Genomic DNA, 25,107 nt, shown 5'->3' on the forward strand with positions numbered 1-25,107 from the left:
GAATATTTGTATCAGTTTAGATTCTGCCCAGAGTAGAGCTGACAGCCTTAAAGTAGGCTTCAGACTCTGTGTCTTTATTTAGCAATCTTAGGCCGAACCGATACATTTTTAGTGTAACAGGTCACTGGGTGGCTTTTCCGGATGACCCATGAGAGGTCACAAGGACGCACTGTAAAGGAAGAACTCAGATGTTTTTCAAACCACCTCCAAGATGGATGGGAAACAAAAGGCAAAGCAGGAAGTGGGCCCAAGCAAACTGTCCTGCGGCTTGTAGGCTGGCCTTTGACTCTCTCTTAGTGAAATACCTCACCAATGTCATCTGACCAGAGCGAGAATTGGCCAAATGGAAATAAAGGGTAGACAGGCAGAGTACCCAGATCCTAAGTGGCTTTAGTGGCGTGATGACGGTCTGGGGAGGCGTCTGAGGTGTGATCGCGCTGCGACAGGTGACGTGGCTTCATGGTGGTGAGGTTCAGTGCAAGGGAGCCGCTGATGGTGCGGACCTGTATGCGGCTGGTTCCCAAGGTGGACTGTGGAGTTGGGTACGCGCCTCACACCTTGAGTCGCATGGTCTCTGTGAGGTCTGGGTTCCTGAGTGACGTTGAATCAGGCTGTGCTTTTGAGGAAAAGATTGATCAGGGAAGTTATTAATGCCGCAGCCAGCCAGCCTGGCAGGCAGTATGAAGAGATGAAGGGCATGGGAGGGGCACCGGGAGAATTTCTCTCCTGCAGACTTCTGAGAAAGGAGCGAGGTCCCATAGGCTGTGGTTGCAGGCTGGTTGTCCCTGACTGCTGTGTGGTTTAAGGAAGGATTTATTCAATGTGTGCCCTTCATACGGGACCGTCACCGGCAGCCCCCGGCCTCTCAGGGAACCTGGCATGCTTCTTTGGCGGAAATGGGAACTCAGGCTTTGCAGCAGATCACTTGTCCAATCTCTGTAACAGCGAGAATCACAGAGGCAGAAACAGAGCTGTGAAGGTGGGGCTCGGGACGCTGCGATGGGCAGGGCCTGGCCTGGGATCTAACATTCTGGTCATTACCACCAGGAAGAATCGAGGCCAGGAGGGAAGGCAGACCGTCACCCCTGGAATCAGGCTGCCCAGTCACAGCAGCCTGGTCCTTATGTCACGTCAGAGCTGGGCCTGAAGAGCAGTTGAACAGTGTATAGAAGTAACCCCATGTCCCTCCAGCGTGGGGAAGCAATGCCCCTAGCAGATGGGTGTGGCCGTAAGACTGCCAATCTAGACTGCACTCCTGTTCCAGGTTCCAGCTCTAGTCTCAATGCTCTTCCTCTCCCGTGATCCCTTGGGACAGGACTAGAACAGTGGTTCTGCAGACCTGCGGCCGTCTAGGGCCAAGGCTCATGTGCCCGATTCATGTCTCCTCTCTCAGTGTTGCCTGCACGCATCGGTTAAGCTCAAAACTGTGAGACGATTGGAAGTCTTGGGTGTTACCAAGGCCTGTGGGAAGCCTTGGTGATAGCAAGCACCCCCGGGGAAGAGGTCAGGAGGGAACCCAAGTGAAGGACAAAACTGGAAAGAGGCCACCAGTGGGCAGAGAGTCAGGTTGGATGGGTTTCCAGTGTTTGCTGCCAGTTCATTTCCAGACCAACACACAGTCCCCAAGAGGAAGAGAGCAGCTTGGCTTTCCTCCTGTCCTACTGTCCTCCCCTGACATGGCTCTGGGGCATGTCACACCACTATAATGAGCTGGGGATGGAGCGGTGGTATGTGTGCCTCTCCAGGCTGCACTGTTACCGCTCAGCTTGGCACACAGTAGACTCAAAGGCAAGAGAGGAGAGAGGCGTCTCTACGGAAGTGGATCAAAGGCCAGCGAGGTCCCTGTGATTGCATGGCTGTCTTGGACATCATCGAGACTGTCACTTATCAGAGTGACCCTGCTGCCACGTTCAAATATTGAAGTTATGTGCTTCCCTGGGCACATTTTTATTTGAGTAGGAAGCGATGGGCTATCTCTGCAACACTGGAGTTTTCTAGTTCCTCTCTTAGCTACACTTTAAGGATTGGGGAGAAAACGGACGGAATTTCTGGGCTCTGGTAGATCCTCTCTGTGGCCAGCAGGTGGCACCATAGCCTCATTTCTATGGGCGCCACCCGCGGCTTATCAGGGAGAGGCAAGGTTATTTGGATGGGACGGCAAGGATGCTGCCACTCAGCTAGTCTTACAAGTGACTCTAGCGCCTCCCTGTGGCTCTAAGGAGAGCTAAAACAAGTACCAAGAAATGAGGCAGAGGGAGATTCTGCGGGGCTTTTTATCACTCCTCTAAACAGGAAACATGCCAATCTGCTAAGAGGGAGTCAGGAGAGGGTAGTTTAGAGGTCAGACTGGTACCAGGAACTTCCCGGCTTCCCCTTCCCTTCCTCTGGAGAGTCCTGAGACAGATGTCCCCGATCTAGGGCCAGCCCCCTTAGGCCTCACTATCACTGCGGTGCTGGTTTGCGGTCCTGTGCAGAGCTCATCCATCCACCCATGCATTCCTCCACTGAGCATCTACTTGGTTCCAGTCGCTGACTGGCATTGACCTCGAGGAGACATGAACGTAGGGATGGAGAGCCAGGTCCTTAACCACAGGCAAAGAAGAAGCCCCAGAGGGGAAAGAAAGGCTGGGTCAAGGAGCATCATTGGCCTGGGCTTTTACGGATCTCGACAGAGAAGGCCACCCTTGACCCAGGAGACGGAGAGTCACAGGACAGTTCACACGGTAGGGAATGATCGCAACCCTTCTCAGACCACCTGGGTGGCTGTGAGGCAGGTGAGGGGGCGGAGACGAGGAGAACAGTCTCCTGCAACCCCGCCCCCCAACTCCGCCCAGTCCAGGTCTGAGCTGAGAGGGTCACTGTGGGGAGGGGACGGGGGCGGGGGCGGGGATAAGACCAGATACAGCAACACATCACTCAGACGCAGTGTAAAAATACTTTTGTCTTAACGTAGGCTTAGTTTCCCATCACGTGGCTAGCACAGCAGTGGTCACGATAGTTAACATTTATTGAGCACTTGTCAGAGACCAGGCACTTCTGAAGTGTGTGTGGGTACAAGAATGTGCTTTCAACTGCTCCCCAAGTCAACTCAGTGAGGTAGGGGCTATTAACATGGACAAGCGAGTCACAGAGCCAGGATTTGAAGCAGTCACTACCCTAAAGCCTACATATGACCTCCCTGCCCCTCCCCATGGGTACCTCAGCCTTCTGGCAGAATCTTGGGAGAGAGGCCAGGCCTTTGGCTATGGTGTCTGGTGGATGTCAAACAGCCAAGATGGCCGGACAGACTGAGAGTTGACGGGGGGGGGGGGGGGCGGGGGGGGGGGTCCCTGAGGTGGAAAGGTGAAGTCCTCCTGAGGTGAGAGAAAAGCCAGCCTAAAGTAGCTTTCCTGGCCTCTTGCCTGCCAGGGCCATGTTGGGTGGCAGACGCTGGCAGTGCCCCCTTTTTTCCCCCAGTGGCATGCCCACTGCCTCCCCAGCAAGAAGAGCCCAGAGTTCAGGTCACAGATGGGAGGCTTTATTGACAAATGGAGTTCTGGGCAAGGACAAAGGGCACTGCTCTGAGAGTCCTGGCTCAGGACGAGCCAGAGGGCCTCTTCACCTCAGGAACTTCCCTTCCCCTCACCAGGCTGAACTTTCTAATATTTCTTTTTCTAGCACCCGAGACAGGCCATCGCTACCCACCAACGCCTTCCAGACAAAGTGACTCACGGCTGCCCATGGGGAGCCAGGAGTGGAGTTTTGCCTGAAGTGTATCTTGTATGGCAGGCATGGGGCCCTCCTCAGCCTCCCAGGCAGGCATATCAGTGTCTGCCCGGCACCCCACTTCCCAGCCTCTCAAGGTGGGGACAAAATGAGGCAGCCCCCCCCACCCCCGATCTCTCTGCAGGATGCTAAAGGTCAGGGACACAAGCCTGAGCCGGGACCAGCAAGGTCTCCAGTCACTGTCCTGTGTGGCACAAGCCTGCCCCATGGCGGTGAGCATGGGGCATGTCTGGGTGGGCCCCTCAGCTCCCGTGCTCTGACACCCACCTTCTCCCTGGCTGGCTGGCAGGGTTCCTCAGCCCCCACTTTTTACAAGTCATGAAGAGGGTTGGGGCCTGCCCAGGTATTTCTTAGGGGCTACAGAAACAGCAATAGGCTCCCAAATTGGGGGGTTGCTTTCCCCCCATTACCTGTCTGCGTGTGGCAGGGTAAATCATGGAGGGCCAAGACTGGCTTTAAGACCTCAGCTTGAGGAACCCTGAAACCTTCTACAACCTCCCCAGTGTTGGGCAAAGACACAGGGGTAAGCCAGTCCTGAGCTCGGCCAGGGAGGAGCAGGAAACAAAAATAAACCCGGTACAAGCTCCTGCTGGGGCCAGAAATAGCATAGTGACAAGTGCCTTGTAACACCCCGGGCACACAGCAGCAGGGAGGCTGAACCGAGGAGGGTCTGGTCTCACACCGGACCCTCATCTGGCCGAGGGGCTCGCACACCATCCACCCTACGTACCACACTTGACTTTCCAAGTGCCCACATAAGCGAGTGTGGGCCAGAAGGCTGCAGCTCAGGACAGGGACTCCGGAGAGATGCTAAACTTGGGCTTGGCCTTCGCCACAGCCACACTGCGCTTGCGCAGAGGCCCCCGCGCAGAGGCGAGGGTCAGGGCCTCCAGGAGGCTGCGGTCCTCATCAAGCTGGCGGGCCGTGCAGAGTGGGGTGGGCACCTTGACGGTGTTACCAAATTTGGAGTAGTCCACAGAATAGCGGCCGTCCTCCTCGGCCACAATGGGCACAAAACGCTGCCCCCAGAGGATCTCGTCAGCTAGGTAGGAGGTGCGGGCCTGGGTGGTGATGCCTGTGGTCTCTACCACGCCTTCCAGGATGACAATGATCTCCAAGTCCTGGTGATGGTGCAGGTCGCCAGGAGCCAGGTCGTAGAGCGGGCTGTTGGAGTCGATGACGTGGTAGATGATGAGCGGGGCCACCAGGAAGATGCTGTTACCGCCCACGCCGTTCTCCATGGGGATGTCCACCTGGTGGAGAGGCACCACTTCGCCCTCGGGGCTGGTGGTCTTGCGTACCACCTGCATGTGGATGGTGGCGCTGATGATCATGCTCTTTCGGAGGTCCCCCACGCGAAGCATGAAGCAGAGGCGGCCGTGGCGCAGGGTGATCACCGCATGCTTGCTGAAGATGAGGGTCTCCGCTCGCCGGTGCGCCTGGGCCGTCTTCATGAAGATGCAGCCCAGCATGATGGCGTTGATCATCAGCCCTACGATATTCTGCACGATGAGAATAAGGATGGCCAGGGGACACTCCTCTGTCACCATGCGCCCGCCGAAACCGATGGTCACCTGGACCTCAATGGAGAAGAGGAAGGCAGATGAGAAGGAGTGGATGCTTGTGACGCAGGGCACGGTGCTGCCCTCTCCGGGGGCCAGGTCACCGTGGGCAAAGGCGATGAGCCACCAGACCATGGCGAAGAGCAGCCAACTGCACAGGAAGGACATGGTGAAAATGAGCAGCGTGTGGGGCCATTTGAGGTCCACCAGCGTGGTGAACACATCCTGCAGGAAGCGGCCCTGCTCTCGAATGTTCTTGTGGGCGACGTTGCAGTTGCCTTTCTTGGACACGAAGCGAGCCCTCCTCTCCCGTGTACGGTACCTGGGCTCTGTAGGGTCCTCTGCCAGCCGGGTCAGCACATATTCCTCAGGGATAATGCCCTTTCGGGACAGCATGGCTCCGGTGGCCCCAGGAAGGGGCTTCCCCCATGGGGGTCACTGCACTGACTTGGCCTAGGGCCTGTCTGTGGGGTCCTCTTTCTGAGCCTTCTCCTCCTCAGGCTATCCTAAGCTTATATTAACCTCTAGGCTGATATACCCCCCCAGCTGGGTCCTGCTTCTTTCTGTACCAGCTTCAGATGCCGGCTCTATCTGCTCATTGCTTACTGAGCCTCCAATCCAGCCAGTGCTCTACCCTGGATCGCCTTTCAGATCTCCTCCACCACCTCTGGACCTCCCCAAAACTCCCTTTCCCTGGCCCCGGCCTTTCTTCTCAAACCACCTCAGAACTTATCATCTCCGAGTCTTTCAGCTCACCAGCCCCCATTACACCCCCTCCCCCGCTATTTTCTGGCCTCACCCACTTCTGTCTCCTGTCCCCTCTAAGCACCAGATTTACTTCTTGCCTCGGTCTCCCCTCCAGGTGTGCCCTCAATTTCCTACCCCACCCCTCCCCTAGCGTCCTCGCCGCTCTCCGGATCCTTCTCCAGCTCTCGTCCTTTCTGTCTCCTTGGGATCCTGCGCCCTTCGAGTCACCCTGCAACCGGCTGCACTCGGGATCCCCCTCGCCCCCCGCCGCCCAGACCCCGCTGACTCCGTGTCGCGGCCTCCCTGCTGCCCTGCCGCCCCGCCCGCCAGCGGCCCCCGCCGTTCCGTCCCCGCCCCGCCTGTCGCCGCCGCACCTGCTCCTGCTGCTCAAGCCGAGGCCACCTCCCTGCCCCCTCCCACTCCGGGAGCTCACTCCGGGCCGGGCTCCTGGGCGTGTGTCTGGTCTGTGAGCCGGTCCTCGAGCAGCGACCCGTGCGCGGTGGGGGTGGGAGCTTGCGGGCGGGGGGCTCGTGAGAACAAGTGCAGCCTCCGCCGCCAGGGGGCGCCAGATTTGCTCCCGGGAGATGCGGGGGGGGGGGGGGGGGGGAGCGCGGGTGCAGGGTTGGGCCTGGGCGTAAGCTCCACCCACAGAGGACTTTCCTCCCGCCCTTGCCCGCTCACCATCCTCAGCCGTGCCATAGGGCTTTCTTCAAAGGGAGGGCTTTGAAGAAGTTCCATTTGTGAAATCTTTTAGTCTGGCCCTATTGACCTGACTTTTGTCTTCCACAGTCTGTAGTTGGGTCTTACCTGCCTCTCACTCAGCACTTGATTGCCAGGGAAAGAAGGCAGTGAGAGGCATCAACTCCAGCCCTGGGATAAGGTGAACGTTAGCCTCAGGACTTCTCTGCCGATAACTCTTCTCCACTTGAGAGTTATTCGTGACCCTACATTTATTCGTTTGTTTGTTTGTTTACCTAGTTGAGGCAGGATTTCTTGTAGCCCAGGATGGCGTCAAACTTGCCATGCCGCAGAGGATGATTTTGAACTTGTGGTCCTCCTGCCTCCACCTCCACAGTGCTGGGATTGCAAGTGTACAACAAGGCCTTGGCTACCGCCCCTGCATTTTCGGAGAGTTTGTTCTGCCAGCATTTGCTCTGCGCTCTGTACACCTATAGTCCGATGTCTTCCCCCTTAGCCCTGGGGTTAGGAGTGAGGGTCTGGGCCTGGGCTTTTCAGGGCTAGCTTGGGCACAGAGTAAGCGACCCAGGTTATTGCCAAGAACAGGGGTGATGTTTCCATTGCAGACACCACCCTAAGAGCGGCTCTGGAAGGCTGTTGGAACTATAATGTCCTGAGACAGACTTCTTCTACCCACTGCTGCGTAGCCCAAGTGAGAGCTTGAGGTCAGGGTTAGAGTAATAGCAGTACTGGGAATGTGGGCCATCGTGGCACGTTTTCATATTGAGCGGAGGACTTTTAGATGGAGTTTTCTCCAAATCCACCAATAGGTTGAGTGGACCCTGCTACAAAGACTGAGGGAGGGCTGGGCTACACCAATAGGGGGTATTGTCCCTAGGGCAGGGAGGTAAAACAAGTGAAGAGAACAGGCAGTTTGAGGACACAGTTACACAGGAAATCTCTGAGGCCACTTCGACTTTAAAAAAATTTTTTTATTTATTGTATTTGCATTGGTGTTTTGCCTACATACATATCTGTGAGAGGGTGTCTGACCCTCTGGAACTGGAGTTACAGACAGTTGTGAGCTGTGAGCTTCCATGTGTGCACTGGGAATCGAACTCAGGGCCTCTGGAAGAGCAGCCAGGGCTCCAAACCACTGAGCCATCTCTCCAGCCCGCTACTTTGACTTTTAGCCATGAGAAAAGGACCCTTGGAGAGCTCCAGGCACCCTGGACATCTTTGCAGAAGTCCTGGGCGGGGCCAGAGGGGGGATAAAGGAGGACCGACTGGCAGGTTTGCTTGGCCTGGAGGGTAATATAAGCATTGGGTGGAGCAGAGGCGGGCTTTGAGTGACACATACAGGGTACACAGCAGTAACCTGAGATGGCCCACATGGCGGAGAGGCCCAGGTCTGAGTTGGCAGACCATAATTAGATCATTATGCAAAGATTTGGGCCAGGATAGCCTGGAACATTCTTTAACTTCCCTGCTCTTCCTCTGCTGTTCCCTTGGGGTGTGGAGTCCTTTCCCCTCACCCTCCCGGTGTCTGGAGGGAACTTCTGGGCCCACTGAGGCATCCTAGGGTTGAGAGGCCAGACCCCGCCCTTCCGTATGGCCTTAGCTAGTCCCCGCCCCTGGAGAGAAGAAGCTGAGGCTGGTTGTCTTGCCGGAAGAGCTCAGCTTCCTTCCTTGTTTGAGTCCCCATTGGCTCACGGTTATCTCCCCAAAACACTGTGCTTGTAGAGTCCTTTTCTGGAGACCTATCCCACACTCACTGTCCTAGCATTGAGGGTCTCTGCTGCCCCCCTTTATCCCCTCCACACCCCTCCACGAGCCACTCGACACACCCACTGTCACTGCTGCCCCTCAGCTTGCCGCGTGATCCCTGCCTTCCTCTCCACGCCTCTATCTCTCCTACACCAAACACGAATCCTGCCTTTCCCAGGCACCCTGCCAGGCCTCACAGAGCTCGCTCTTGAGTTCCTTTGGCTCCTGGCACCCCAGGAACGGCCCGGGCTGGCCTCCCTCTGGTGACTAGTGAACTTTCCTTATGTTACAGGGCTCTGACCCTCCTGCAGCCCCCAGATGAAGACCTAAGACTCCTAGGTCTGCAACCCCAGGATCTCATAAGCCAGCGCTTCAGGCAGTATGCTAATCATAACCAAATGATATGTAAATGAGCACCTGCCATTTCTTGGCTGCGCAGAGGGTTACGTGCCTGTCCCCTGATGCAAATGGGCTTGGGGTAAGCTGTTGTTTTGGTCTCCTGGTTTCTGGTCCTTGGCATCTTTGAGCCACCACCTGGCTGGCTTGTAGACCACCCCCTCCTCTCACTTCTGAAAGCTCGTGGGGTTGGGGAGGGAGGCAGAGGTGGGGGACTAAGATCCTGGCCTAGCTGCAGAGCATCAGTGATTGGGTGGGCATCAGCAAGTGACCAGGTGAGTCCGTCCTTTGGGATTCAGTCCTAGGACCTTCCTGGAATATTGGGAAAGAACACCTCAGTTTCCTCCTGGTTGCTCTGGGACAGGCTACTACCCAGCCTCTGTCACCGGACAGAGAGAAAGAAGTGGGATTCAGAAATGGAGACACCACCTCGATGCCAGAAATCTGGAGTCACCTGTGTTTGAAGTAATGTTCCTCCAGGTCACTCTGGCCAGTCACATGCCACAGTGAGTTCTACTTCTGGTTTAAGCCATGTTGAGTTCCTGTTACTGGAGATGCTGGGGGCCAAACCCCATGATGATAAGCTGGAGGTGGGGCTGGGCATAGTGGCGCATGCCTTTAATCCTAGCACTCGGGAGGCAGAGGCAGGCGGCTTAATGTGAGTTTGAGGCCAGCCTGGTCTACAAAGCGAGTCCAGGGTAGTCAAGGCTACACAGAGAAACCCTGTCTTGGAAAAAAAAAAGCTGGAGGTGGCGGAGCTTTATAGAGATTGCTCTCTTATTTGATGGCGCTGCATGGAGCCGTTACCTTGCTGAGGTCCGAATTCCATCCCTAGATTCATATGTTGCTGCCTCCAGTCACATGTATTTGGGGCCAGAGCCCATGAGGAGGTAATTAGGTTCAGTGAGGTCGTGGGCAGGAGCTAATCCAATATGGCTAGTGACTTAGAGGAAGAACACAGACGGGTGGGGAGAGGGGAAGCTGGTATTGAGAGGTTGGGAGGACACAGTGAAAAAGCCAAGGACAGAGGCCTCGTGACAGACCAAAGCTGCCATCATCTTTGTCTTGACTCCCAGCCTCCTGGCCAGGGAGACAGACACTCTTGTGGTGAAAGGCCACCCCGTCTGTGGCATTTTGTTACGGCAGTTGGCTCTGCCCGACACGGACCGGGAACACGTTTTTGCCTCTGCTCCCATGGCATGGCACCTTCAAGTCTGCTTGGTGGTAAAGGCTGGTGTCCTCCACCCATGGGCACCACTGCCCCGTGCACAGAACCAGAGCCTCCAGTAGCAAAGAATCAGCTTCTTTATTTACACATGATTTACAGTAAGAAACCCTAGGCAAGCAAGTGAGGTGTGGCGTGGCACTTTGGCGCTGGCAGGTCACTTGTCCGCACGGACGAAGGAGGCGAAGACGCTGTCCTTTTGGTTCAGCAGCTTCTCCGGCTTGTCAAACTCCAGGATGGCGCCCCTCTTCAGTACCATCACCAGGTCTGCGCTGAGGATGGTGTGCACACGGTGCTGGGTGGGCATGGGGGTGGCGCTGGTTAGTGTGGTGGGCAAGACAGCCGAGGAATGCTGTCCTTCCCCAGCCTGGAGGACATTTACAGCCACCGTGTCTCCTCTCTCTCCTCTTCCCTCAACACCTCCTTTTTCTTCACTTGGCCCTTACAGACCCGACAGACCCGAAGCTAACTATGTAACCAAGGATGACCTTGAACCTCGGCTGTCCCTTCCACTTCCTGAAGGCTAGGATTACAGTGTCAGCACCACACCGGATTCTGCAGCGCTGGGGATAGAACCCACGGCTTCACGCCTGTAGGAAAGCGTTCTACATAGACCAACTGTGTCCAGTCGGAGGTGGTGGTGGTTCCAGACCTCTACCCTTCTCTCCTCTATCAAACCTTAGCTCTGCCCCCCCACTTCCCCTACCCCCCCACCTCCAGGCTTCGAGACTCACAGAAGTCCTCCCCAGGCTCCCCCTTTCAATGAGAACTAGCCGCAGCCTAGCTCACAGGGCTTTAGGGAAGGGGGTATCTCGGAATCCAGGGAAACAGGGAAAAGGCCTGAGGGCAAGTAAAGGTGTAAATCTCTAGACACCCACAAATTCTGCTCTGTCCTTCTGCCAGCTTTCTAGACTCCCTGTCCTGAGCAGTCTGGGATCTTGTCCTGGCTACAGAGACCAGTCTGCTGGTGACAGTGCCAGAGGCGAGCTTTCCCTCCTGGTGTCCTCCTTACCGCGATGGTGACCACGGTGCGGTCTGCGAAGGCTGTCATCACCACCTTCTGGAGGATGTTTTCCTGTTAGGTGGAGGTAGCAGCTGGTGGCTCATCTGCTCCATGGGATAGAGCTGGGGACATGGGGACCCAGGTGGCCCAGCTCCCATTTGCTCCCGCACCTAGCTCGAAGCCAGCCTCTTCTCTGGCTTTAGTCCCAGAGGACTGACCAGATTCCCAGGACTTAGGGACTGGACTTGCTTCTGCCACCTAGCCTTTGGTGTGATCACCAACTTGAGGCTTAAGACCCCTCTGGGTCAACTGCTCCCTAACACGCCATCCCAGGACCAACCGTGGCCATGTCGATGGAGGCAGTTGCTTCGTCCATGATGAAGATGCTGGTCTTCCTCACGAAGGCCCGTGCCAGGCAGAGCAGCTGCCTCTGGCCCTGGCTGAAATTCTCCCCTCCTTCTGTGATGATGGCGTCTGGGGGACAGACACAGGAGGGGGGGGGGGACTCAGTTAATCCTGGCCGTGAGTGGAGTAGCCCCGTGGTTTTATGAGTTGTAAGGGGATATATGTACAGGTATGTGGCTGTGTCACTGTGTGTGCAGGGAGGATGTATTTGACACAGCCGGGCTTCCGTTTGTGTGGATACAATGTGCGGTTGTCATCTAGGTGCTGTGCACTTCTGGGGCCCTGGGCAGTCCTGGTGAGAAGCCCCCCACAACCAGCTTGTCCAGCCCCACAGTGGCTCTGACTGGTCCCGGACTGGGGCAGTCTTCCCAGTGGACTGTTATGAGGCATGTTCTACGCTTATGTCCACTGGGACCTCTCTCTCCAGAGCGGGCGGATGGGGCAAGGCGGGCCTGAAGATACGTTGTGGCATGGGGGACTTGCAAGCTGTCTCCCAGGGACCCACTCCCATGCTAGACTCTGAGCGAGGCGATTTGTGTGACCCTAGGCAAATTGTCTGACTACTGGACGCCCTGTACGGTGAAGGGTGGTCACTGAGTTCTAGCTAGACACGGGGATCCAAACTCGGGCCTCATCTTAGGCATGGGTGGGAGGTTCTCTCTCCCAGGCCCATCTGTGCAAGGAGCAGTCACCCAGGCCTCCCGGCAGCGCCTTCACCACTAGCTTCAGCTGGGCGATCTCCAGGGCCTCCCACAGCGTGCTGTCTGAGCATTTCTTCTCTGGGTCGAGGTTAAATCTGGAGGGGGAGGGGAGACACAGAGAGCCCCCAGAGAGCTGGGTTCTACCTAGAGCGGCAACTGAGAACCTAGTGCGGGGGGGAGGGGAGAAGAGCTGGGGTGGGGGGAACCCACAATTGCCTGCTTAGGCCGGATGAAGAAGGCTGTGAAAAAGGCCTTTCTTTCTCTAAGGACTCTGGCTCCCCATGGTGTGCTCAGAGAGCAAAGCTGGCCTGGGGCTGGGGCAGGAAGAGTGCAGGGTCTTACCTAATGGTGCCGCTGAAGAGCACAGGGTCCTGGAGGATGATGGACAGGCGTGAGCGCAGTGTGTGCAACGGCAGCTTGGCGATGTCGATGCCGTCGATGATGATGCGCCCTGTGTGGAGATGAATGTCATAGGTCAAGTACCACCAGGGCGGGAGTGGCGCTGGGAAGGAACACAGCTTGGGACGTGGATCCTGGTGAGGATACAGAAGGGCAGTGATTGCCGGGTTTCCTGTGACATCCCAGCGAGAGGCCAGGACTGAGGTCTTGCCTGGTTGCTGTGAGTACCCGTGTACATGCGTGGCAGCGAACACACAAATCACCTTCAAACATATCCACCATTCGGAAAAAGGCGAGAGAGAAGGAGGACTTCCCACTGCCTGTGCGACCGCAGATCCCAATCTGGAAGCAGAGAAGCAGGTGCACCACTGTGGCCCTGGGTGTGCACAGGAGCGGGAGTCACACCACTGTGGCCCTGGGTGTGCACAGGAGTGGGAGTCACACCACTGTAGCTCTGGGTGTGCACAGGAGCGGGAGTCACATCACTGTGGCCCTGGGTGTGCACAGGTATGGGGTCACACTGCTCTGGCCCTGGGTGTGCACAGGTGTGTGGTCACATCATGTCCTCTCATCTTGGCTTCCTGACCAGCTTCTCTCTGGCCAGGCTGGACCCAGGGTTAAGCTTGTTTCCTGTGGTTGATCCAGAGCGGGCTCTCTTGGGGACCCAAGAGTAGCGTATAGGTACAGACAGCATGTTGTGCAGGCCTTGCTATGTACAGCTCTGCAGGGACTGCCCACAGCCTGTTTGGTAGCTGTCAGGGAGCCTTAGTGTGCATGTGTACGGAAGGACAGCGTGGGATGGTGAGTGCCACTGGCAGGGTGCCTCTGAGCTCTCCACCTGCAGGAGGGCCGTGCCTGATCCTATCGCTTCTTGGTTCTTGGGTCCTAAGAGGACTTTACAGAAAGGACTGAGGCAGAGACGGAGAAAGTGACACAGAAGGAGCAGTGTGGAAGAGACAGGCTGGCATGGAGATATTCCCCGAGGCCGGACATATTAAAGACAACGACACCAAAAGGACAGAGAGACAAAGGCGAAGAAAAGAGGGACATGCCAGTGATGGACTGAGTACAGAGGGACGTGAGGAGACGACTCAGAGCACTGGACAGCGAAGGCATCCCTCACCCCCTCCCCGTGCCCCCCCCCCTCTCCTCCCCCTCCCCCACCCCCAAGCTCAAGGGGGGATGCAGCAGGGAACACTGCCGGGAAGGGACCTGAGAAAGCCCTCTAACTCAAGGAAGTCCAGGATGGCTGCTTCTGTGGTGGGTGGGGCTCGAGGGTAGGAAGAGGGCCACAGCTGACCTTCTGTCCTGGGGAGATGACAGCGTTGACGTGCTTCAGCACAGGCCTCAGGGAGCTGTCGTAGCGCACACTCAGGTTTTGAATCTGGATCTTCCCCTGGTCTGGCCAGTTCTTGGGGATCAATGATGGTGCTGGGGGCCAGGCTGGGGGGTCAGCCATGAGGCACGGGCCACTGCTAGCACCCAGGAAGGTCACTTGCCTCCCGCCAGGGACACCCTGTGTAGCATCTCACCCAGGAGCCCCTCATAACTCTCAGCCTCAGTTTTCAGGAGGATGTGGATGCGCTTCACAGCTCCCAATTGGATCTCCATATCCGCCAGGTTCCTCACCATCCAGTTGAGGTAGTTGGAGACCTACGGGGGTGGGTGGGGGGGCAGTCAGTCACAGCTGCTTAGCAGCCACCATTTTCCCCTTGGCCTCCGGGATAGCTCTCCGTATGCTGAGGAGGATTAGGAGCTCCTGTGAGCCTTTAGCTCCCCACCAACTGCTTGTGCAGTGGCGACCTGGGGCCGTGAGAGCGTTACAACGGCAGTGCTTCCTAGCCAGTCACCTGTTTGCTATCCCTTCAGCAAAGCCTGGGTCGGGGTGTACCATCTCTCCCGTACCTCAGTTGAGGAAACTGCCCTGGTTGTTTGAGAGCTAGTATCTGACTCCTCCCTGCCCCAGGCCACTTCCACTCACCATCAAGGCATAGGTGAGGCCCAGGCCCACCAGGCCAGCAGAGAGCTCCCTGTGCAGGGAGTTGGAGATGGAGGTAGCAGCAGCTATGAGCACCACACATGCTCCAATGTACTCCTGAGGAAGGACAGAAGCTGGCTCAGGTTGTTGTGGGTCAGGGCCACGGGTACCTCATCTTGCCTCAACCTTGGGGCAGAAAGCAGCTCAGCCAGCCTGATCCCCAGGGCCCCAACACCAGACACAGACACATAAGAGGCTGGCAGAAGCTGAGGCCTAGGAGCTAATGTTTGCTCTGAGGCTATGAACCCTACTCCCTGAGGAACAGTGCCTCACCACCCAGCCCCAGGGAGCACCATGTGTGCGTGCGTGTGTGTGTGTGTGTGTGTGTGTGTGTGTGTGTGTGTGTGTGTGTGTGTGTGATGGCCCACTGAAGGATCTTACAGCCCATGCGGGCCTTGAACTTTGTACCCTTCTGCTGCTATCCCCAGCATGCTGGGATTACAGAGATGATGTAAGGGTCGAACCCAGGGCTTTGCACATACTAGGGCAAGCACTCTCCCAGCCGAGCTACATCCCGAGATCCAACCTCCATTGTTGTCAGTGTCTGCACCCTGTACACCTGCACTCTCCTTGTTCCTGGAACACCCCTGGGATGTATAGGGTGAGGATGCAGGGTTAGATGTGGGGGGTTATGGGGGCTGGGTATGAGGAAGGCTCTGGCTTCATCAGCTATCGCCTCTTCGCCCCTTGTCCCAGCTCCACACCCCCTAACAGAAGCTCTACCCCAGGCCCCAGAGTGGGGGTGGCACTTGCCATACGGACTTCCAGCCATCTGTTGGCCGCTGTGAGGAAGAGGGAGGCGATGTTGTTGGAGTCGGTATATTCTAGAAGCTTCTTCTGGAACCGGGCCTCGTACCTGGAGGGTGAGAAGATGTGGAGGAACAAGGTGGGGCTTCCCCAAACAGGCCAGCTCGTAGGTCCACTGTGCATGTAGTCCCTGCCTGGCCATCTCTCTCCTGCTTCTGGTCCCCTGGAGTACATTAGATCCCTAATAGGTGTCCTGTTTTGCTCTTTCTTTCTCCCTCCCTCCCTCCCTCCTTCCCTCTCTCCCTCCCTCCCTCCTTCTCTCCCTCCCTCCTTCTCTCCCTCCCTCCCTCCCTCCCTCCTTCCTTCTCTCCCTCCCTCCCTCTTTCCCTCTCCTCCTCCTCCTTCTTTTTGGTTTTTAGAGACGAGGTTTCTCTGTGTATCCTTGGCTGTCCTGGACTCACTCTGTAGACCAGGCTGGCCTCGAACTCACAACGAACGATCCACCTGCCTCTGCCTCCCTGTGTGCTAGGACTACAGGCCTGTGCCACCATGCCCGGCATCTCTAATTTTTTAAATCATGAAGGGTGTCTGCTTGAGAGCATCAGTGGCATCTGGGACTCAGGACCACCTCTTCGGTAGGGGCCACAGCAGCTCCCCAGCCATTCAGAGCATCGTCTCCTCTGCCCCACCCCCTCTTCCCCTGGAGCCCTTGGTTCATGCGCTTTCCCTCCCCCAGGAGCTTTCTCCCTTGCTCTTTACAAATCTGGTCCCTTTCAACTCTCAGGCCTTTCATTAGCTACACCTCCCTCAGAAACACCTTCGCTGGCTGCTCCCTTCCCTCCAGTACCCCTGGGAGGCTCTGTCTCTGCTGCCTTTTAGCTGCTTGAAGTCAGCTTGAACACTCACTCCTCTAGCCGCTCCAGCTTGCCCCCACATCCACACTGGAGCATGTGTGAGCATAAGAAGTGTGCCTCCCAGGCTCACAGAGCCTGACACTATCCTGAAAACATTAGTGGAACAAGTGCCTTGCCCCTCATAGCTTCGCCCTCCCCAGTAGGTAGAATCTTGCCAAACAGGGATGTCCCCAACCCCAGGCCCCTGTCATATTTTTTTCCTGCACCACTGTACACAGACCTGCCTTCCTCTGATGGCCTGGGCTCCTCGGTCACCTCCTTCAGACCTTGCTGGCATCAGCCAGGCCTGAGGTGGCATAGAAATGCTTGTTTAATGATGAGCAAAGGGAGCAATTGAAAAGCCATCTTGATACCAAAGTGGGAAAAGCCAAACTTGGGGGCTCAGAGGGACGGAGCCCATGACTTGTTGGACGTGTGTTTCTTACCCCTGAAGCTGTTCGCTCTGCTTGAACTATTTCTGGGCAGAGGACACGCATCCGAGGATGGTAAAAAAGCACCTCCGAGGTGTTGGGGAGTGTGTTGTTCAGCCAAAGTGGTGGATGGGTGTGGGTGGGTGATAGGTCTGAGGTGTGAATCTCAGCGTGATTAAGAGGGCTTGAGTAAGTACATGCCGGTGTGTGTGTGTGTGTGTCCGCCCAAGAAAAGGTGAGGCGGAGTGTATGGGGGTCTGAGGGACCTGTATTCATGTCAGGAGAGTCGAGCCAGGTGACAATTGTGCTTGGGGACTGGAAAGGAGCTCCAGAGCGGTGCAAACCCAGACCGGCATCCAAACACTGTGAGCATGTTAGGATGAAGATGGCTTTTTCATGAGCAACGTGGGGACATGGATGTTCAACATGAACTGAGGGCCTCTGGGCTGCGCCAAGCCCAGTGCTGGGCACTGTAGAAACCATGCCGTCTCTGTCCCACCCTTGTCATGTTTCCACTGCATCACGACTGGGCACGGACCTGCCTCCTCTGAGGGAGGTAGCTGGGCTAAGCTTCGCAGCCACTTTCCCTAGACTTCGCTCCCAAGAAGTGCTTATTTGATAATGAAAAACAGGAAGCCATCTTGATACCCTGGCCCAGTGCAGAGCAGCCGCGTTTAAGCTCACACCTCCATCATGTGGCTGTCGTGAGGGTGACTGTTAATAACTCATATGCAGCATTTAGCTCTTGCCACTCCACCAGTGTGAAATCAATAATGCTAGTTAGCTTCTACCAGGTCAGACTCCTGGGCCAACGCCAGCAAATTAGACAGCAGTGAGTAAAAGTCTTCTTTTTCACAGTTAGGAATCCTTCAACCTGAGAGCTGGCCTGTTTGGGCAACGAGGCAGTTGGACCATGGCTTACCACAGGCTTGGTCTGAGCCCTGGCCTTGGTCTGGCGCTAAGTGACAGAGTGAATCCACTCAGAAGTCTAGCTCGCTTACCAAAGTCAGTCTTAAATGCCAGGGCCCAGCCCAAGTGGCTTCTAGACACCAGTTTTATTTATTTATTTATTTATTTATTTATTTATTTGGTTTTTCGAGGCAGGGTTTCTCTGTGTGGCCTTGACTGTCCTGGACTCGCTTTGTAGACCAGGCTGGCCTCGAACTCACAGTGATCTGCCTGCCTTTGCCTCCCAAATGCTGGGATTAAAGGAGTGTGCCACCACCACCCAGCTGAATAGACACCAGTTTTGAAACTCAGAGCAAAGGCTGGCCCGAAGGTGAAAGCATCCTGGGGCAGCTGGGAGCAGAGCCTGGAGCTCTGTGCCAGGCTTCGAGGCTTCTGTGTCAACCTGTACATGCTTGTGAGGGGGAGGGGACATGCTGGGAATGTAATCCAGGCTAGGGCACAGCTCTGTTCTGCTCTCCTCAGATGACATCTGAGAGGCGATTTCCCACAGGCCCACTTGCCTCAAGAGCAGGTATGGTCCGTGCCAAAGCCTAGGGCACCTCCCCTTGGACTGACCTTGGATTTAAGGGTAGAGGAAGAGATGAAGGCCTTGGGTCTTTACCCTAGGCTTGCTCCTGACACAGGGCTTAGTGTCACATGCTTATTGTCATGCAGCTGTATGATTCTAAAAATAACCTGTTGTCACCCTCCGGGTTTGGCTTGGAGGTGAGTGCACAACTATGTGGTTGGGGGGGTCTGTGGTATGGCTGGGGGTGTGGGGTGGGCTGACGCTTGAGAAGACCCAATCACTACTTGGTCATGAAAGCAAAGGGTCTTCTCTGTTCCCCAGAAGCCTCAGATGCTCCTGGCCCAATACCTCAGCCCAGGGAGATGAGATGGTGGGAGGGACATTGAGCTCTCAGGAAAATCCTCTGGGCAGGTGACCTCTTACCTGTGCTTAGACTCATAGCCTCTGTTACTCTTTCTCTAAGATCCTTCCCTGACTGCTTCCCTGCTGGGCTCCCAAAGCTTGTGTCTCCCCCCCCCACCCCCAATCTAGTAGAGCAGTGGTCACATGGCCTGTGGGAACTGAAAATGCCTCTGGGGCTGTGGGCCACGCGGCACATGTTCAGTGCCTGGCATTGGCTCAACACAGGTGGAGCTTAGGGTTTGTGAGGTGGGTGAGGGGGATAAACTCGGGGCTCCATGGGGGTATCTCCCGGATAGGTTATATGACTGCTCAGTGCCTCAGTTTCCTTATCTGTGCCTGGGTCACAGCGCAGAATGACTAGCAGTGGCACTCAGCGTGGTGTTTAGTGACAGAACATGAACAGCAGAAGGCTTCCGGCTGGCTCCAGGTGTTAGGGCCTTTAAGTGTGGACAGATTTGCCCTGGGCTTGTTTCTGGCCACATCCTCCCTTACTTCTGAGGCGCACACTTTGCCTGCAAGGCTAGCTGTGGATTTGACATCTGGAGTCCACGCGGCCTGTCCCCATTAGTGGACAATGCCCAGGCCTCAGCTGTGGTTTGGACAGGTATGCTCTGGGCCCTTCCTTTGAGTTGAGTCTCATGACCTGCGAGCCGAGACTGACAGCACTCCACTCCCACCCCGAGGACTCTGGGAGAGTACCTGAAGGCACGGATGGTGGTCAGTCCTTCCACGGTTTCGGCAAAGTGTGAGAGCAGTGGGAGCTGCGTCGTGTCATCCAGCTGCTGCAGGTCCCTGTGATGGACAGAGCGGTTAGGAGGGCAGCTTGTCCTCTGCCTCAGCAGGAATGCAGCCACAGCCACTGGGACGGGCAGGTGCACCTCTTCCAGCCTCAGTTTCTCACTTGCTGAGGGCCACTACACCGGGATGCTACTGCTGCTGTGATGTTACTAGGGACACCATAGAAGATGCGTGGATTGTGTGCTCCAAGAGAGCCCAGAGCCCTCGGATTATCCTGGGCAACCTCCACCTTACATTTGACATTGTGTGTGTGTATGCACATGTGTGCATGTGTGCATGTGTGTGTGTGTGTGTGTGTGTGTGAGAGAGAGAGAGAGAGAGAAAGAGCATGTGTGACTGTGTGTATGTGTGTGTATGAGTGTGTGAGTGTGTGTGTGTGTGCGCGTGCGTGTGTGTGTGTGTGTGTGTGTGCGAGCATATGTCCACACACTCTTTTCACTTCACAGCTTTTGGGAAACCTGGCCAAAGGGACAGAAAAACCAGATTTGACATTCTCAGTTTCTTGTTTTTTAAGAACCACAGCAGGCCTCAGGGCATCCTAGGCCAGGATCTAAATAGTTGCTGGGTGGGGAAAGGAGGCTGCCAGTCTCCATGGCAACAGGAGGCCTCCTTCTCCCCACAGCCAAGTATCATATGCCAGGTAGGCCAGCTGGGACACAAGAAGCAGCGTCCCTAGACACTGGTGCAAGAGCCAGGGGTCAGGGGAATGGGGTGAAAATGGCTTCTTTGGCAGAGAGATGAAGTTTGCAGGACAGCCTGCACTGCAGTGTGGGGAAATACTTGAAGTGTGGAGTAAGGTACAATGTTTGAAAAGACACTGTCACTTTGCTGATGTCAGTGCAGTGTCCCCCTGGGTGCTTGGAGACTCGGGGCCATTCGAACAAAAACCCATTTGCTTTATTGCTGATTCATATGCGCTGATGAGTAGGATAAAAATGCATTTAAATACAAATTATTATTGCCAAGCAGTATTTTAATCTTGTTTCTTATCAACGATATGCACTTGCGAAAGGTAGTTAACTTTTATGAACAGTACCTGAAGTTTAAAAAAGTACATTTTGTGTCACAAATAAGTACGCACGCTTACATGACCAAAGCTAAGGCTTCACAGAGCTGTCACGTTATGACGTAGCCTGATAATCTATGTTATAGGTCAAAATAGAATGCACATATACATACACGTATATGTGTGTGCGTCAACATGTGTAATCGATATACTTATAACTGTTTTATAGTGTTTGGAATGAAAGTCAGTGTCTGCAGTGTGACAGGCAAGTGCTCTACCCTTGACCTATGGCTCACTACGAGGCTCGGCTCTACCTTGCCGTTTTTAAAATACTGATTATGAGTCAGGGTGCTGATTTAGTGGTGGTTGCAACTGGCAGTTTGAGTAACTCTGGCCTAGAGGGTCTTTTACATTTTCATTCTAATTGTTTGAATCAATGAGTTTAACAGAGTCACTGTTATAAAGAACTCTCTAGAGAATATTCTGGAATACTTTGATTTGGAAGGGTGTGTGTGTGTGTGTGTGTGTGTATGTATGTGTGTACGTATGTGTGTATGTGTGTATGTGAGTGTGTATATATGTGTGTGTGTGAGTGTGTGTGTCTCAATCTCCCAAGGACAAATATGATCCACAAGAGAGGCTACAAGAGCCTCTCACACTCGACACCCCTGGGGACTTGGAAGTGTGTTAATCCATCATGCCTCTCATGCCAGGTGCCATCTGTGTCCCTCCCCCCAAGCCCCCATTACAGAGCAGCCTGATTCCTAAGTCATACCATTCTCATGGGAAGCATTTGGGACAAATGAATGAAGGGCATAAATATTGTTTACCCTATGCTAGCAATTCCGTTCCCCATCTCCCAAGGAAACAATTGAGGTATGAAATATAAAGCGTGTGCTGACAGGCGGTGCATTAGGATGGGCAGTTCCTCTGTTTCTATTGCTGATTTCTATTTTCAATTTTTGGGAAGCACGACGCTATCACGTTTATTATGACGATTCTGGCAAGCGTACCAAACTGCCATGGCAAAGGAGCCCCTCTCCCTGGTCCTACACCTCCCCCCCCCCCCGCCCCGCCAGATATGCTAGGAATGCTGTCTTCACCTGGACGCCACTCGGAAGTACTTCTGGATGAAGTAGCACACAACAGCGAGGGGGAAGAGGGCCACCAGGAACACGGGTGTGACATAGGAGATGACAGCCAAGGCAGAGACACAGAGTAGGGTGGATCGGCTCAGACACTCCAGCGTGGATGGGATGTGCTGAGGAGGGGAGGAGGAGACAGTGGGGACATTTCCGTGTTAGACCCTTTGGAGCGTCACTTGCCATCATGTTTGTCTCTCACGTTACTGCAGGCCCATGTGTATCTGCCCGGTTACTCTGCAAGCTCTCTGAGGGCAGGAATCAAGACAATGTTTTTGTTTGTTTGTTTGTTTGTTTGTTTGTTTTTAACCACTCAGTAAAATGTCAACAGAGGAGTTAAGCAAAATCCAAGTGAATATTCATACTATTCTGGAACCCTCCTGAATGACCCAGTGGAATCTTCGATGGAAGCCAAAGAGACTTCAGTCTTAGGAAGCTCTCAAGGGGTCTCCTCAGAACCAAGGCAGTGTCAGTCAGAGAAGGACACTGGGCTCCTCACACACATAGGGACATTAGGCTCATCACACACACAGGGACACTGGGCTCCCCCCTCCACAGGGACACTGGGCTTATCACACACATAGGGACATTGGGCTCCTCACACAGGGACACTGGCCTCCCCACACAGGGACATTGGGCTCATCACACACACAGGGACACTGGGCTCATCACACAGGGACTCTGGGCTCCTCATACAGGGACACTGGGCTTCCTATACTGGGCTTTGAACATCTATGTGGCGAGGCCAACATCTGAGAGTTTCCTCACAGAGTCCCAGGGAAAGTATGGCACAGTCAATACCTGGTCAATGGTGTTACAGTCAGATGAAAATCTGTTCAGGATACTCCCCAGGGGTGTGGTCTCAAAGAACCTAAGAGGCAAGCAGAACCATTATTGATTGATTGATTTGCTCTGTTTATGGAATGCGGGCAGCTATTTGTTGATTTAAATATTTCTAGAACCATCTGGCTTCTTAGGAGCAGCTGCCTTTGTGGGCCTGCAAATATCTTTCTTGTGTCCTTGAGAATTCCTGTAGCCAGCCAAGAGGGTGTCAGCTTCCCTTTGGCCTCCCTGAGTCACAGGCTCACTGTGACCACTGACACCCTTCCTCCACCTGACTTACTTGGCAACTGTTCCCTTGGGACACAGAGCCCTCTCCCAGGAGAGCAGATCCTTGGGGACAGCCTGTCAACTGGCTGACAGTGAGAGGCTATGCTGGCTGTCAGCACTCTGGCTGTGACTGGGAGTTGGCCCAACCCAGGCCTTAGAGACCTTCTGAACTTCAGACTGGGGGCAAACAGAGGGTAAGACAATGAGGCCGCCGTGTTCTCAGAGAGACAGTGAAGCAAGAAAATGGAAGTGCAGCCAGGCGGGCGGGCAGCCATGAGGTAGAGTCGCGGGACTGGAAGCCACGAGGCCAGGTAACTAGGATGCCTGTGTGGTTCCAGGTCAGTATGACCGGCCAGTGGGGCGTGAGGCTAATGCTTCTCCTGGCACTTTTAGGGCTCTGTTCCCTCTCATATGGGTGATGCCAACAGCAAATCCTGCTCCCAGAAAGTGCAGGGAGAGAGGAGGCAGTGGAACTTGCAGGCAGAGATTGTATCACATAGAGAAGGGGATTAACTTTTGCCCCAAGTCTGCAGATGCTCAGGTTGAGGGCTGGTGTGACCATTGGATGAGCCAACCGTGCAAAATGCTCACAGGCTGTGCTGAGTCAACCCCATGTTCCCTCTTCTTGCATAGGGACACTTCTACACACACACTGACTTGAGTCACCCCCACAAGCCCGTGTTGGAGGTCAACTGTGCTCATTTTATAGATGGGGGATTTAAGTCTCAGCATAGCGACCTGCCCTGGTATGGTCAGGTCTGGGGGTACCTCATGGGGGCCAGGATGATGCGGTTGAGCAGGCTGCGGTGCAGTCTCTTGGCCACCTTCAGTCCTGTCCATTCCACAGTGACGGAGGTGACGAGGCACAGCCCGATACCCAGGCTGCAGAGCACGGTGAATACCATGGCGTAGACAGATTGGTCCAGGGCACATTCCTAGGGGGAGGGGGAGGAGAACAGGTGTCTCATGGGGCTGTGTGTGGGCTCAGCTCTCCCTCCTCCCCTCTGCCAGCCTTGATGTGGGCAACCATCATCGTCATACCTGGCTGAGGGAACAGTTCCTGGCCGCAGGGCTCAGGACTAGGGCACTGTCAGTCCACTTGGCCAGCCAGTAATCGATGGCCACCAAGACCATGTGCTTGAGCAGCTGTGAGAATACAAGCAGGGACAGGAGCAGAACGCCAGCGGAGGACAAGTACTTGGTGCAGGCTCGCCATGGGATCTTGGCTCGCTGATGCAGCACCGAAGATAAGTTGTCATCCTCCTCGCTCTCGGCTGCCTCCTCTGCAGGCCGCAAGAACCCACCCTGTAGCTTCGCAGATCACAGCCCTCTGAGGGTGACCCAGGGGGACATCTTATGCCCATGTATAGATGGGAAAACATACATATGCATATGTGTATAGGTATATATGTATTCTGTAGAGACGATGCTTAATCAAGCCACACTACCCGACCGTGCCTAGAACACTGGGCTTTAGTCTCTGTGTGTGAGGGTTAATACTGTCAACTAGAGTCACCTATAAGAGAAGCCACTGGGCAGACTGAGAGGGGTCACCCACAAAGGGCTAACTGAGGTAGGAAGACCTGCCCACCACGGGTGGGGTCATTCCATGAGCTGGGAGTCCTAAACTGAAAAAAAAAAAAAAAAAAAAAAAAAGAAGACATTGAGCCCTCTGCTTCCTGACTGTGGACACAGTGTGCCTGTCACCCCCCCCCTCCTGACTCCTACCACTGTGCTTTCTCTGCCACAATGGACTATATATACTCCTAGCCTCGCAAGCCCAAACAAGCCTTTCCTAAGGTTGCTTCTTGTCAGGTCCTTTGACACACCCATAAGGAAAGTGACCAGCACATTGTGAGTGCTAACTGTGCCCCCAGGTTCGGGGGTGGTGATGGTGGGCATACCTTCCTCTTCTTCCTCATCCAGCAGAAGACCATCTCTTGAGGACATGGCACGGGGCAGGCCCTCAGATGGCTCTGGGGCTTTTCTCTCCATGACGGTTTCCTGAAAGACAGATGGAGCCTAGCCAATGTCTTCAGAGTATGCGTGTGGGCAAGTAGAGGTTGGCGTCAACCAACCCAGCGATGGCTGGCTTCCAGGCTGTTGCTGCCTTGGGGACGCTGCACATGGACACATGCTCATCTGGTCAGAATTAATTTCTTTTCTATCAACTAACAGCACCCTGATATCTCAGAAGGATATTCTGTGTGTGTGTGTGTGTGTGTGTGTGTGTGTGTGTGTGTGTGTGTGTGTGTGTGTGTGTAGAAGTCTATGTAGCCCAGGCTAGGCTTGAACTTTCCATCCTCCTGCCTCAGCCTCCCCAATGCTGGGGAGTGCACACCACTACATCCGTTTCCTCCTCCCCTGTCCTTGGTCTCTGAGATTTAAGTACCTCAGGTGGACACATGACCATGG

General features: G+C 55.0%; 2 protein-coding genes across 4 annotated transcripts in view; both read right to left on the bottom strand.

Annotated features, from left to right (window-relative positions):
- Window positions 1–4,164: 4,164 nt before the first annotated feature.
- Kcnj11 (potassium inwardly rectifying channel subfamily J member 11) lies at window positions 4,165–6,567 on the bottom strand. Of its 3 annotated transcripts, none has more exons than XM_051148575.1 (2): window positions 6,449–6,567; window positions 4,165–5,478 (listed from the first exon to the last, which is right to left on the bottom strand). In XM_051148575.1, exon 2 carries the CDS (start codon window positions 5,460–5,462, stop codon window positions 4,551–4,553), a length of 912 nt encoding a protein of 303 aa, XP_051004532.1. In that variant the 5' UTR covers window positions 5,463–5,478; window positions 6,449–6,567; the 3' UTR covers window positions 4,165–4,550. The 3 variants fall into 3 exon arrangements, with proteins under 3 accessions (XP_051004532.1, XP_051004531.1, XP_051004530.1); XM_051148574.1 differs by lacking the exon at window positions 6,449–6,567 and adding an exon at window positions 5,650–6,102; XM_051148573.1 differs by lacking the exon at window positions 6,449–6,567 and having other exon boundaries at window positions 4,165–6,101.
- Window positions 6,568–10,204: 3,637 nt separating this feature from the next.
- Window positions 10,205–25,107, bottom strand: part of Abcc8 (ATP binding cassette subfamily C member 8) — a 114,865-nt gene continuing 99,962 nt past the window's right edge. The window contains 5 exon segments of the mRNA XM_051148594.1: window positions 10,205–10,435; window positions 11,153–11,215; window positions 11,484–11,617; window positions 12,241–12,344; window positions 12,592–12,700. Of these exon segments, the coding sequence (XP_051004551.1) occupies window positions 10,298–10,435; window positions 11,153–11,215; window positions 11,484–11,617; window positions 12,241–12,344; window positions 12,592–12,700 (548 nt within the window). The 3' untranslated portion in view covers window positions 10,205–10,297.

The sequence above is a fragment of the Acomys russatus genome, chromosome 7 (assembly GCF_903995435.1).
Source record: "Acomys russatus chromosome 7, mAcoRus1.1, whole genome shotgun sequence".
In the NCBI taxonomy this organism is placed as follows: Eukaryota; Metazoa; Chordata; class Mammalia; order Rodentia; family Muridae; genus Acomys; species Acomys russatus.